This window comes from Salvelinus alpinus, chromosome 7 (assembly GCF_045679555.1).
Source record: "Salvelinus alpinus chromosome 7, SLU_Salpinus.1, whole genome shotgun sequence".
Lineage (NCBI taxonomy): Eukaryota > Metazoa > Chordata > Actinopteri > Salmoniformes > Salmonidae > Salvelinus > Salvelinus alpinus.
The window spans coordinates 64032273-64048017 of record NC_092092.1 but is presented as its reverse complement, the minus strand read 5'-3'; the positions used below and the strand labels follow the sequence as shown (position 1 = coordinate 64048017).

General features: G+C 39.8%; 1 protein-coding gene across 1 annotated transcript in view; it reads right to left on the bottom strand.

The window, feature by feature from the left end:
* Positions 1 to 8051: 8051 nt before the first annotated feature.
* The window catches only part of LOC139581464 (alpha-1A adrenergic receptor-like), a 31026-nt gene continuing 23332 nt past the window's right edge, over positions 8052 to 15745 (bottom strand). Inside the window, exons 2-3 of the mRNA XM_071411252.1 lie at positions 10484 to 10625; positions 8052 to 10216 (exon numbers count right to left, since the gene is read on the bottom strand). Coding sequence (XP_071267353.1) covers positions 9802 to 10216; positions 10484 to 10625 — 557 coding nt within the window. The 3' untranslated portion in view covers positions 8052 to 9801. The remainder of the gene's footprint in view (positions 10217 to 10483; positions 10626 to 15745) is intronic.

Here is a 15745-nt window from a genome sequence, read left to right as displayed (position 1 = left end):
TTACTACACCAGATAAACCAGGTTAGACTTTATTTACCCACTAGATGTTTGTCCATATGATTACTACACCAGATAAACCAGGTTAGACTTTATTTACCCACTAGATGTTTGTCCAAATGATTACTACACCAGATAAACCAGGTTAGACTTTATTTAACCACTAGATGTTTGTACATATGATTACTACACCAGATAAACCAGGTTAGACTTTATTTACCCACTAGATGTTTGTCCATATGATTACTACACCAGATAAACCAGGTTAGACTTTATTTACACACTAGATGTTTGTACATATGATTACTACACCAGATAAACCAGGTTAGACTTTATTTACCCACTAGATGTTTGTCTATATGATTACTACACCAGATAAACCAGGTTAGACTTTATTTACCCACTAGATGTTTGTACATATGATTACTACACCAGATAAACCAGGTTAGACTTTATTTACCCACTAGATGTTTGTCTATATGATTACTACACCAGGTAAACCAGGTTAGACTTTATTTACCCACTAGATGTTTGTACATATGATTACTACACCAGATAAACCAGGTTAGACTTTATTTACCCACTAGATGTTTGTACATATGATTACTACACCAGATAAACCAGGTTAGACTTTATTTACCCACTAGATGTTTGTACATATGATTACTACACCAGATAAACCAGGTTAGACTTTATTTACCCACTAGATGTTTGTACATATGATTACTACACCAGATAAACCAGGTTAGACTTTATTTACCCACTAGATGTTTGTACATATGATTACTACACCAGATAAACCAGGTTAGACTTTATTTACCCACTAGATGTTTGTCCAAGTGATTACTACACCAGATAAACCAGGTTAAACTTTATTTACCCACTAGATGTTTGTCCATATGATTACTACACCAGATAAACCAGGTTAGACTTTATTTAACCACTAGATGTTTGTCCATATGATTACTACACCAGATAAACCAGGTTAGACTTTATTTACCCACTAGATGTTTGTCCATATGATTACTACACCAGATAAACCAGGTTAGACTTTATTTACCCACTAGATGTTTGTACATATGATTACTACACCAGATAAACCAGGTTAGACTTTATTTACCCACTAGATGTTTGTACATATGATTACTACACCAGATAAACCAGGTTGGACTTTATTTACCCACTAGATGTTTGTCCATATGATTACTACACCAGATAAACCAGGTTAGACTTTATTTACCCACTAGATGTTTGTCTATATGATTACTACACCAGATAAACCAGGTTAGACTTTATTTACCCACTAGATGTTTGTACATATGATTACTACACCAGATAAACCAGGTTAAACTTTATTTACCCACTAGATGTTTGTCCATATGATTACTACACCAGATAAACCAGGTTAGACTTTATTTACCCACTAGATGTTTGTCCATATGATTACTACACCAGATAAACCAGGTTAGACTTTATTTACCCACTAGATGTTTGTCCATATGATTACTACACCAGATAAACCAGGTTAGACTTTATTTACCCACTAGATGTTTGTCTATATGATTACTACACCAGATAAATCAGGTTAGACTTTATTTACCCACTAGATGTTTGTCCATATGATTACTACACCAGATAAATCAGGTTAGACTTTATTTACCCACTAGATGTTTGTCCATATGATTACTACACCAGATAAACCAGGTTAGACTTTATTTACCCACTAGATGTTTGTCCATATGATTACTACACCAGATAAACCAGGTTAGACTTTATTTAACCATTAGATGTTTGTCAATATGATTACTACACCAGATAAACCAGGTTAGACTTTATTTACCCACTAGATGTTTGTACATATGATTACTACACCAGATAAACCAGGTTAGACTTTATTTACCCACTAGATGTTTGTCCATATGACTACTACACCAGATAAACCAGGTTAGACTTTATTTACCCACTAGATGTTTGTCCATATGATTACTACACCAGATAAACCAGGTTAGACTTTATTTAACCACTAGATGTTTGTCCATATGATTACTACACCAGATAAACCAGGTTAGACTTTATTTACCCACTAGATGTTTGTCCATATGATTACTACACCAGATAAACCAGGTTGGACTTTATTTACCCACTAGATGTTTGTCCATATGATTACTACACCAGATAAACCAGGTTAGACTTTATTTACCCACTAGATGTTTGTACATATGATTACTACACCAGATAAACCAGGTTAGACTTTATTTACCCACTAGATGTTTGTCCATATGATTACTACACCAGATAAACCAGGTTAGACTTTATTTACCCACTAGATGTTTGTCCATATGATTACTACACCAGATAAACCAGGCTAGACTTTATTTACCCACTAGATGTTTGTACATATGATTACTACACCAGATAAACCAGGTTAGACTTTATTTACCCACTAGATGTTTGTCTATATGATTACTACACCAGATAAACCAGGTTAGACTTTATTTACCCACTAGATGTTTGTACATATGATTACTACACCAGATAAACCAGGTTAGACTTTATTTACCCACTAGATGTTTGTCCATATGATTACTACACCAGATAAACCAGGTTAGACTTTATTTAACCACTAGATGTGTGTCCATATGATTACTACACCGGATAAACCAGGTTAGACTTTATTTACCCACTAGATGTTTGTACATATGATTACTACACCGGATAAACCAGGTTAGACTTTATTTACCCACTAGATGGTTGTACATATGATTACTACACCAGATAAACCAGGTTAGACTTTATTTACCCACTAGATGTTTGTCCATATGATTACTACACCAGATAAACCAGGTTATACTTTATTTACCCACTCGATGTTTGTCCATATGATTACTACACCAGATAAATCAGGTTATACTAGATTTAACCACTAGATGTCTTCCCAAATGATTACTACACCAGATAAATCAGGTTAGACTTTATTTATCCACTAGATGTCTTCCCAAATGATTACTACACCAGATAAATCAGGTTAGACTTTATTTACCCACTAGATGTTTGTACATATGATTACTACACCGGATAAACCAGGTAAGACTTTATTTAATCACTGGATGTTTGTACATATGATTACTACACTGTATAAACCAGGTTAGACTTTATTTAACCACTGGATGTTTGTACATATGATTACTACACCAGATAAACCAGGTTAGACTTTATTTACTCACGAGATGTTTGTCCATATGATTACTACACCAGATAAACCAGGTTAGACTTTATTTACCCACGAGATGTTTGTACATATGATTACTACACCAGATAAATCAGGCTAGACTTTTTTTTACCCATTTGTGCCATATGATTACTTCACCAGATAAACCAGGCTAGACTTTATGTACCCACTAGATGTTTGTCCATATGATTACTACTCCAGATAAACCAGGTTAGACTTTATTTACCCACTAGATGTTTGTCCATATGATTACTACACCAGATAAACCAAGTTAGACTTTATTTACCCACTAGATGTTTGTCCATATGATTACTATACCAGATAAACCAGGTTAGACTTTATTTACCCACTAGATGTTTGTCCATATGATTACTACACCAGATAAACCAGGTTAGACTTTATTTACCCACTAGATGTTTGTCCATATGATTACTACACCAGATAAACCAGGTTAGACTTTATTTACCCACTAGATGTTTGTCCATATGATTACTACACCAGATAAACCAGGTTAGACTTTATTTACCCACTAGATGTTTGTCCATATGATTACTACACCAGATAAACCAGGTTAGACTTTATTTACCCACTAGATGTTTGTCCATATGATTACTACACCAGATAAACCAGGTTAGACTTTATTTAACCACTAGATGTTTGTCCATATGATTACTACACCAGATAAACCAGGTTAGACTTTATTTACCCACTAGATGTTTGTCCATATGATTACTACACCAGATAAACCAGGTTAGACTTTATTTACCCACTAGATGTTTGTCCATATGATTACTACACCAGATAAACCAGGTTAGACTTTATTTACCCACTAGATGTTTGTCCATATGATTACTACACCAGATAAACCAGGTTAGACTTTATTTACCCACTAGATGTTTGTCCATATGATTACTACACCAGATAAACCAGGTTAGACTTTATTTACACACTAGATGTTTGTCCATATGATTACTACACCAGATAAACCAGGTTATACTAGATTTAACCACTAGATGTCTTCCCAAATGATTACTACACCAGATAAATCAGGTTAGACGTCATTTACCCACTAGATGTTTGTCCATATGATTACTACACCAGATAAACCAGGTTAGACTTTATTTACCCACTAGATGTTTGTCTATATGATTACTACACCAGATAAACCAGGTTATACTAGATTTAACCACTAGATGTCTTCCCAAATGATTACTACACCAGATAAATCAGGTTAGACGTCATTTACCCACTAGATGTTTGTCCAAATGATTACTACACCAGATAAACCTGGCTAGACTTTATTTACCCACTAGATGTTTGTCCATAGGATTACTACACCAGATAAACCTGGCTAGACTTTATTTACCCACTAAATGTTTGTCCAAATGATTACTACACCAGATAAACCAGGTTAGACTTTATTTACCCACTAGATGTTTGTCCATATGATTACTACACCAGATAAACCAGGTTAGACTTTATTTACCCACTAGATGTTTGTCCATATGATTACTACACTACACCAGATCAACCAGGTTAGACTTTATTTACCCACTAGATGTTTGTCCATATGATTACTATACCAGATAAACCAGGTTAGACTTTATTTACCCACTAGATGTTTGTCCATATGATTACTACACCAGATAAACCAGGTTAGACTTTATTTACCCACTAGATGTTTGTCCATAGGATTACTACACCAGATAAACCAGGTTAGACTTTATTTACCCACTAGATGTTTGTCCATATGATTACTACACCAGATAAACCAGGTTAGACTTTATTTACCCACTAGATGTTTGTCCATAGGATTACTACACCAGATAAACCAGGTTAGACTTTATTTAACCACTAGATGTTTGTCCATATGATTACTACACCAGATAAACCAGGTTAGACTTTATTTACCCACTAGATGTTTGTCCATATGATTACTACACCAGATAAACCAGGTTAGACTTTATTTACCCACTAGATGTTTGTCCATATGATTACTACACCAGATAAACCAGGTTAGACTTTATTTAACCACTAGATGTGTGTCCATATGATTACTACACCAGATAAACCAGGTTAGACTTTATTTACCCACTAGATGTTTGTCCATATGATTACTACACCAGATAAACCAGGTTATACTTTATTTACCCACTCGATGTTTGTCCATATGATTACTACACCAGATAAACCAGGTTATACTAGATTTAACCACTAGATGTCTTCCCAAATGATTACTACACCAGATAAATCAGGTTAGACTTTATTTATCCACTAGATGTCTTCCCAAATGATTACTACACCAGAAAAATCAGGTTAGACTTTATTTACCCACTAGATGTTTGTACATATGATTACTACACCGGATAAACCAGGTAAGACTTTATTTAATCACTGGATGTTTGTACATATGATTACTACACTGTATAAACCAGGTTAGACTTTATTTAACAACTGGATGTTTGTACATATGATTACTACACCAGATAAACCAGGTTAGACTTTATTTACCCACGAGATGTTTGTACATATGATTACTACACCAGATAAATCAGGCTAGACTTTTTTTTACCCATTTGTGCCATATGATTACTTCACCAGATAAACCAGGCTAGACTTTATGTACCCACTAGATGTTTGTCCATATGATTACTACACCAGATAAACCAGGTTAGACTTTATTTACCCACTAGATGTTTGTCCATATGATTACTACACCAGATAAACCAAGTTAGACTTTATTTACCCACTAGATGTTTGTCCATATGATTACTATACCAGATAAACCAGGTTAGACTTTATTTACCCACTAGATGTTTGTCCATATGATTACTACACCAGATAAACCAGGTTAGACTTTATTTACCCACTAGATATTTGTCCATATGATTACTACACCAGATAAACCAGGTTAGACTTTATTTACCCACTAGATGTTTGTCCATATGACTACTACACCAGATAAACCAGGTTAGACTTTATTTACCCACTAGATGTTTGTCCATATGATTACTACACCAGATAAACCAGGTTAGACTTTATTTAACCACTAGATGTTTGTCCATATGATTACTACACCAGATAAACCAGGTTAGACTTTATTTACCCACTAGATGTTTGTCCATATGATTACTACACCAGATAAACCAGGTTAGACTTTATTTACCCACTAGATATTTGTCCATATGATTACTACACCAGATAAACCAGGTTAGACTTTATTTACCCACTAGATGTTTGTCCATATGACTACTACACCAGATAAACCAGGTTAGACTTTATTTACCCACTAGATGTTTGTCCATATGATTACTACACCAGATAAACCAGGTTAGACTTTATTTAACCACTAGATGTTTGTCCATATGATTACTACACCAGATAAACCAGGTTAGACTTTATTTACCCACTAGATGTTTGTCCATATGACTACTACACCAGATAAACCAGGTTAGACTTTATTTACAAAACTAGATGTTTGTCCATATGATTACTACACCAGATAAACCAGGTTAGACTTTATTTACACACTAGATGTTTGTCCATATGATTACTACACCAGATAAACCAGGTTATACTAGATTTAACCACTAGATGTCTTCCCAAATGATTACTACACCAGATAAATCAGGTTAGACGTTATTTACCCACTAGATGTTTGTCCAAATGATTACTACACCAGATAAACCTGGCTAGACTTTATTTACCCACTAAATGTTTGTCCAAATGATTACTACACCAGATAAACCAGGTTAGACTTTATTTACCCACTAGATGTTTGTCCAAATGATTACTACACCAGGTAAACCAGGCTAGACTTTATTTACCCAATAGATTTTTGTACATATGATTACTACACCAGATAAACCAGGTTAGACTTTATTTACCCACTAGATGTTTGTCCATATGATTACTACACCAGATAAACCAGGTTAGACTTTATTTACCCACTAGATGTTTGTCCATATGACTACTACACCAGATAAACCAGGTTAGACTTTATTTACACACTAGATGTTTGTCCATATGATTACTACACCAGATAAACCAGGTTATACTAGATTTAACCACTAGATGTCTTCCCAAATGTTTACTACACCAGATAAATCAGGTTAGACGTTATTTACCCACTAGATGTTTGTCCAAATGATTACTACACCAGATAAACCTGGCTAGACTTTATTTACCCACTAAATGTTTGTCCAAATGATTACTACACCAGATAAACCAGGTTAGACTTTATTTACCCACTAGATGTTTGTCCAAATGATTACTACACCAGGTAAACCAGGCTAGACTTTTTTTACCCACTAGATGTTTGTCCAAATGATTACTACACCAGATAAACCAGGTTAGACTTTATTTACACACTAGATGTTTGTACATATGATTACTACACCAGATAAACCAGGTTACACTTTTTTTACCCACTAGATGTTTGTCCAAATGATTACTACACCGGAAAAACCAGGTTAGACTTTATTTACCCGCTAGATGTTTGTCCATATGATTACTACACCAGATAAACCAGGTTAGACTTTATTTACCCGCTAGATGTTTGTCCATATGATTACTACACCAGATAAACCAGGTTAGACTTTATTTACCCACTAGATGTTTGTCCATATGATTACTACACCAGATAAACCAGGTTAGACTTTATTTACCCACTAGATGTTTGTCCATATGATTACTACACCAGATAAACCAGGTTAGACTTTATTTACCCACTAGATGTTTGTACATATGATTACTACACCAGATAAACCAGGTTAGACTTTATTTACCCACTAGATGTTTGTACATATGATTACTACACCGGATAAACCAGGTAAGACTTTATTTAACCACTGGATGTTTGTACATATGATTACTACACTGGATAAACCAGGTTACACTTTATTTAACCACTGGATGTTTGTACATATGATTACTACACCAGATAAATCAGGTTAGACTTTATTTACCCACTAGATGTTTGTACATATGATTACTACACCGGATAAACCAGGTAAGACTTTATTTAACCACTGGATGTTTGTACATATGATTACTACACTGGATAAACCAGGTTACACTTTATTTAACCACTGGATGTTTGTACATATGATTACTACACTGGATAAACCAGGTTAGACTTTATTTACCCACTAGATGTTTGTCCATATGATTACTACACCAGATAAACCAGGTTATACTTTATTTACCCACGAGATGTTTGTACATATGATTACTGCACCAGATACATCAGGCTAGACTTTTTTTACCCATTTGTGCCATATGATTACTTCACGAGATAAACCAGGTTAGACTTTATTTACCCACTAGATGTTTGTACATATGATTACTACACCAGATAAACTAGGTTAGACTTTATTTACCCACTAGATGTTTGTCCATATGATTACTACACCAGATAAACCAGGTTATACTTTATTTAAGTAAACACACCATAAAGACAATGAGTGACATTAACAGAAATGTGATCATCTGCTCTTTACATATAGCACCATTCTCCGACTGACCACACACCAGAAACATTCACAGATCAGACCAGCTGAAAGAAAAGGAATGACAGATTAGTGTGCAATTCTACAGGTAGTCCCAAGGTAGCATAGTCTCTCCCAGTCCTTGGGCCAATACTGTGGCCTTTTATCACTTAGATTTGCTCACCTCCTGCGTCCTCTCTCTTCCGTCCTCTCTCCTCCGTCCTCTCTCGCCTCCTTTTGAAAAAGGTCCAAGTTAATCAAGGAGAGTCGGCGAGGAGAGTGAACGTGGATGAAAATACAGTTGCTTGAAATGAGACGGTCCTTTTCCACTTGGGCATCATTAGGAAATTTACATTTACACAGGTGGATCAAGACATTTATAGATAAAACAATAAGTAGCATATTATTTTTAAATGTGTTCATTTTTTTCTCCTCTGACATAAAAGCTGATTCAAAGGGGGTGTGGCTTATTTCAAAACTCTTCCGCGTTAGGATACACATGAGTATCCTTGATGAAAGGTGGCCATTGAGGAGGGGAAGACACTCTTTCGTTCTCCCACTAACGAATTAACACACTCCTCCAACATTAAACCACTTATCGGTTTCTGGGTCACGGAGGAGAGAGGACGGAGGACGGACTTTGGCCCAAACGAGAATCTCCCTGTATGTACAGCCTTCAAACAGATGCATGCATTGGTCTGCTATAGTCAAATCCATAATGTACAGTTCATGTGGTTTATCCCATTGCTTCACTATTGCCCTTGATCATGTCTCTGAGAAATACAAGACAGCTTCATCTGTAGTCATTTCCATCTGACACTGTTCCATTGAACAGATGCTGGACTGACCCTGATGCTCAGTAATACCTGCTAACATACAGCAGAGGCCTCTGTAACTCTATCTCTACTCCTTCAACCATTTTCCATGCCAACGATACAAAACCATTGACAGTTTGACTCGACTTGAACCATTGACAGTAAATGGAACGATACATCACTCCCCCTCATCAATCAGGTACTGAACATGATTTAAATCCCCATCAGGAATCATTTAAGAACAACTGATGACTGTAAGACTCCCAGACAGTCAAACCTTATCCTCAGGTATGTCCCCTCCACGCTCGCCACATGGGAACGAGAACACCCCCTGGCTGGACTTCCTGTGAGACATCCCCCTCTGAGTCCCTCCACCCCCCACACCCCCCCTCAGTGTCCCCAGCTGGCAGTCAGCAGGACTCCCAGGCAGCATAGAGGAGGGCCTGGAGGTGGCAGAGGCCCAGCAGGTGGAGAGGGTCTCCCCCTCTGCGCAGGACGGCAGGTAGCTGGGGCTGGGGCTGGCTGAGGAGGGCAGGGTGCGCTGGCTCCCGTTGAGGCAGGCAGAGTTCTTCCGTGAGTAGCCAGACTCTGCAGAGTTCTTCCGTGAGTGGCCAGAGGAGTTAAAGTGGGAGGTGCGGTAGTTGGAAGCCCGCCAGCCTGGGCGACTTCTATAGTGACACTGGCATCTAAGGTTGAGGAGGGGCGGGAACATTTTAAATTAAAAAACATTGTCCATTGAAATGTGTCTTTTGTTTCCATAGTTACAGACACAATGTACATACTCTAACATCATTTTATATGATTGGCCTAAGAAATATGAAAGGCCAACCGGAGGATGCAGATTAATGAAGGAGTACAGTAATATGATAGGTATTAAAGTAATAGACCAACCGGAGGATGCAGATTAATGAAGGAGTACAGTAATATGATAGGTATTAAAGTAATAGACCAACCGGAGGATGCGTATGAAGGCCAGTTTGAACTCTCGGCTGTAGCAGGGGTAGATGATGGGGTTGAGACAGGAGTTGAAGTAGCCCAGCCAGAAGATCACCTTGAACAGCGTCTCAGGAGGACGAAAGTCTGGGTTGAAAGACCCTGGGGGAACAAGATCAGATACAGCTTTATATTGATCTGTATTGATCTGTGTTCCCTGTTCATAACAACAGCCTTTATATCAATGAAGTCAATACATAAAGCTGCACGCGTCAGGCTACTTGCTAAGCTCTCTAGTGTACTTCTATTTTTGTCCAATAGATGGCAGCATGCTGTAATGAAACCATGTGGGTCATGATGGACCAAATCAGCTGGACATGTAAACTGCCTCAGTGAAAGATAAATAACGGGGAACAAAAACAGCTCATTGTGGCCTTTTGCAACATTGCCAGAAGACACAGTAAAGGAGGCCAGAGATCCTGAACTAGATAAATATAATTTTTACTTCTTCTGACAACGACGCCACATTAGTCCCAGGTATGTGACTAGCGGACCTGGCTGGTGGACACCAGCCTAGCCACTTGGAATTGACACATAACAACACTAACAGGGCCTGGGATGACCCCAACATTCTGTGGGAAGACAGATATGTTCCAGATGAGATGCACCTCTTCAAAAAGAGGGCAGGAATCGGTATGTGTTCAAGGCTACATAGCATCGTAAACTTCTTAGCCTTGCTATCTCAAGGTCATTTTTCAATTACGGTGGCATTTGTGCATTGCATTTTAATAAAAAAAATTACAAAAATTGTTTACCTTTATTTAACTAGGCAAGTCAGTTAAGAACGAATTCTTATTTACAACGAAGGCCTACACCGGCCAAACCAGGACCACGTTGGGCCAATTGTGCGCCACCCTATGGGACTCTCAATCACGGCCGGTTGTGATACAGCCTGGGTACTAACCAGGGTGTCTGTAGTGATACCTCTAGCACTGAGATGCAGTGCCTTAGACTGCTGAGCCACTTGAGAGCCCTGGTACATCTTCGCATTCTAAATAAACGAATATGGTAGCTTAATGACTTTACCATTATGGTAACATTGTGTCACCAGTAATATTTGTATTTCAGGATCGGTGGGTCCCCTGCGGGACGTTGAGCTAATGTAGGCTAATGCTATTAGCATGAGGTTGTAAGTAACAAGACATTTTCCCAAGACATATCTGATATTGGCAGAAAATTAAAATTCTTGTTAATCTAACTGCACTGTCCAATTTACAGTATCTATTACAGTGAAATAATACCATGTTATTGTTTGAGGAGAGTGCACAGTTTTGAACATGAAAAGTTATTAATAAACCAATTAGGCACATTTGGGCAGTTGGAAACAACATTTTGAACAGAAATGCAATGGTTCATTGGCTCAGTCTAAAACGTTGTACATTCACTGCTGCCATATAGTGGCCAAAATCTAAATTGCAGCTGGGCTGGAATAATACATGATGGCCTTTCTCTTGCATTTCAAAGATGATGGTGCCATAAAATATATAAAAGAACGGTTGTTTTTTTCTTTGTATTTTCTTTTACCAGATCTATTGTGTTATATTCTCCTACATTCCTTTCACATTTCCACAAACGTCAAAGTGTTTCCTTTCAAATGGTACCAAGAATATGCATATCCTTGCTTCAGGGCCTGAGTTACAGGCAGTTAGATTCGGGTATGTCATTTTAGGCGACAATTGAAAAAAAGGGTCCGATCCTGAAGAGGATTTATAGACTCCTCCCTCGATAACAGTTTGCTACTGGAGGGAATAATCAAGGTCCCTGTATATCTTTGTAACCAGTGATTTGTCAAGGTGGTAACACCAATGAAATCAAACTGAGGGACACATTATACTATTTAAAGAAATAGGTATTTTAATAGTGTTTTTTATTTTTATTGATCTAAACAATATATTCAATAATTGTGTTCATTGTCTAGCATTCAAAATAATAGATAGATATATCTAAACCCACAAAACATGTCACTCCTCATCTATACCAGTGGGACAAGCCAACCTGCTAGCCCCCAATATTTTCTACAATGCATATAAATGGATGTGTTGCGGTGTAAAGGATGTAAATATGTTTTCTTATTAAATAACAGTTAAATAAAACACAATATTCATTACCATGTGTTTTTACATGGTGCCAAAGTCAAGGGACAGCATTTACCACCACAATAAAATAATAAGCAAAAGCGAGACCACATGCATTTACCTACTAAATGACAAAAACCTGGACTCATCAATTACAAACGTTACACGGATTCCAACACCTAACTACAGTAGATTACAACATTAGCATGGATTCTCATCAAACACATTTATTCTGTAGACTAATGATAGCAGCTAGTCTGTGTTATGTTGTGTCACACTCCCCACTGCTATGGCCAAGCATCGCTGGTGAGAAGGAATCTCATAGGCTAATGATGTGAGAGTGGAAACTAGGAAGTACGCCTTAGAAATGAAAACACTGAGTTATGAAACACATACAGGAAGTTTGGAATAGCTGGGCTGTGTATTTCTGTGTGTATGTTTGTATGTGTGTTTGTGTGTGTGTGTGTGTGTGTGTGTGCGTCTGTCTGAATGATGTACATTCAACGGATCAACGGAACGATTGATTAGTGTAGTGTTAGCTAGCTACATAGTTGTCTTTGCTGTCCTTGTATCTAAGACAATTGTGTAGTTTATACTAATTAACGAGCCAGTTACCGAGGTTACATAGCTAGCTACCGAGGTTACCTAGCCAGCGACACTCTCAAACAAAGTCAACAACGCAGCCACTGCTAGCTAGCCCACTTCCGCAGTACTGTATCATTTTAATAATTTTGGTCAAGAAGATTTCTGCAACGCAAGCTTAACTTTCTGAACATTCGAGACGTGTAGTTCAATTGTCATTCCAATCTCCTTTGCATTAGCGTAGCCTCTTCTGTAGCCTGTCAACTATGTGTCTGTCTATCCCTGTTCTCTCCTCTCTGCACAGACCATACAAACGCTTCACACCGCGTGGCCGCGGCCACCCTAACCTGGTGGTCCCAGCGCGCACCACCCACGTGGAGTCCCAGGTCTCCGGCAGCCTCTGGAACTGCCGATCTGCGGCCAACAAGGCAGAGTTCATCTCAGCCTATGCTTCCCTCCAGTCCCTCGACTTCTTGGCACTGACGGAAACATGGATCACCACAGATAACACTGCTACTCCTACTGCTCTCTCCTCGTCTGCCCACGTGTTCTCGCACACCCCGAGAGCTTCTGGTCAGCGGGGTGGCGGCACCGGGATCCTCATCTCTCCCAAGTGGTCTTTCTCCCTTTCTCCCCTTACCCATCTGTCTATCGCCTCCTTTGAATTCCATGCTGTCACAGTTACCAGCCCTTTCAAGCTTAACATCCTTATCATTTATCGCCCTCCAGGTTCCCTTGGAGAGTTCATCAATGAGCTTGATGCCCTGATAAGCTCCTTTCCTGAGGACGGCTCACCTCTCACAGTTCTGGGTGACTTTAACCTCCCCACGTCTACCTTTGACTCATTCCTCTCTGCCTCCTTCTTTCCACTCCTCTCCTCTTTTGACCTCACCCTCTCACCTTCCCCCCCTACTCACAAGGCAGGCAATACGCTTGACCTCATCTTTACTAGATGCTGTTCTTCCACTAACCTCATTGCAACTCCCCTCCAAGTCTCCGACCACTACCTTGTATCCTTTTCCCTCTCGCTCTCATCCATCACTTCCCACACTGCCCCTACTCGGATGGTATCGCGCCGTCCCAACCTTCGCTCTCTCTCCCCCGCTACTCTCTCCTCTTCCATCCTATCATCTCTTCCCTCTGCTCAAACCTTCTCCAACCTATCTCCTGATTCTGCCTCCTCAACCCTCCTCTCCTCCCTTTCTGCATCCTTTGACTCTCTATGTCCCCTATCCTCCAGGCCGGCTCGGTCCTCCCCTCCTGCTCCGTGGCTCGACGACTCATTGCGAGCTCACAGAACAGGGCTCCGGGCAGCCGAGCGGAAATGGAGGAAAACTCGCCTCCCTGCGGACCTGGCATCCTTTCACTCCCTCCTCTCTACATTTTCCTCTTCTGTCTCTGCTGCTAAAGCCACTTTCTACCACTCTAAATTCCAAGCATCTGCCTCTAACCCTAGGAAGCTCTTTGCCACCTTCTCCTCCCTCCTGAATCCTCCTCCCCCTCCTCCCCCCTCCTCCCTCTCTGCAGATGACTTCGTCAACCATTTTGAAAAGAAGGTCGACGACATCCGATCCTCGTTTGCTAAGTCAAACGACACCGCTGGTTCTGCTCACACTGCCCTACCCTGTGCTCTGACCTCTTTCTCCCCTCTCTCTCCAGATGAAATCTCGCGTCTTGTGACGGCCGGCCGCCCAACAACCTGCCCGCTTGACCCTATCCCCTCCTCTCTTCTCCAGACCATTTCCGGAGACCTTCTCCCTTACCTCACCTCGCTCATCAACTCATCCTTGACCGCTGGCTACGTCCCTTCCGTCTTCAAGAGAGCGAGAGTTGCACCCCTGCTGAAAAAACCTACACTCGATCCCTCCGATGTCAACAACTACAGACCAGTATCCCTTCTTTCTTTTCTCTCCAAAACTCTCGAACGTGCCGTCCTTGGCCAGCTCTCCCGCTATCTCTCTCAGAATGACCTTCTTGATCCAAATCAGTCAGGTTTCAAGACTAGTCATTCAACTGAGACTGCTCTTCTCTGTATCACGGAGGCGCTCCGCACTGCTAAAGCTAACTCTCTCTCCTCTGCTCTCATCCTCCTAGACCTATCGGCTGCCTTCGATACTGTGAACCATCAGATCCTCCTCTCCACCCTCTCCGAGTTGGGCATCTCTGGCGCGGCCCACGCTTGGATTGCGTCCTACCTGACAGGTCGCTCCTACCAGGTGGCGTGGCGAGAATCTGTCTCCTCACCACGTGCTCTCACCACTGGTGTCCCCCAGGGCTCTGTTCTAGGCCCTCTCCTATTCTCGCTATACACCAAGTCACTTGGCTCTGTCATAACCTCACATGGTCTCTCCTATCATTGCTATGCAGACGACACACAATTAATCTTCTCCTTTCCCCCTTCTGATGACCAGGTGGCGAATCGCATCTCTGCATGTCTGGCAGACATATCAGTGTGGATGACGGACCACCACCTCAAGCTGAACCTCGGCAAGACGGAGCTGCTCTTCCTCCCGGGGAAGGACTGCCCGTTCCATGATCTCGCCATCACGGTTGACAACTCCATTG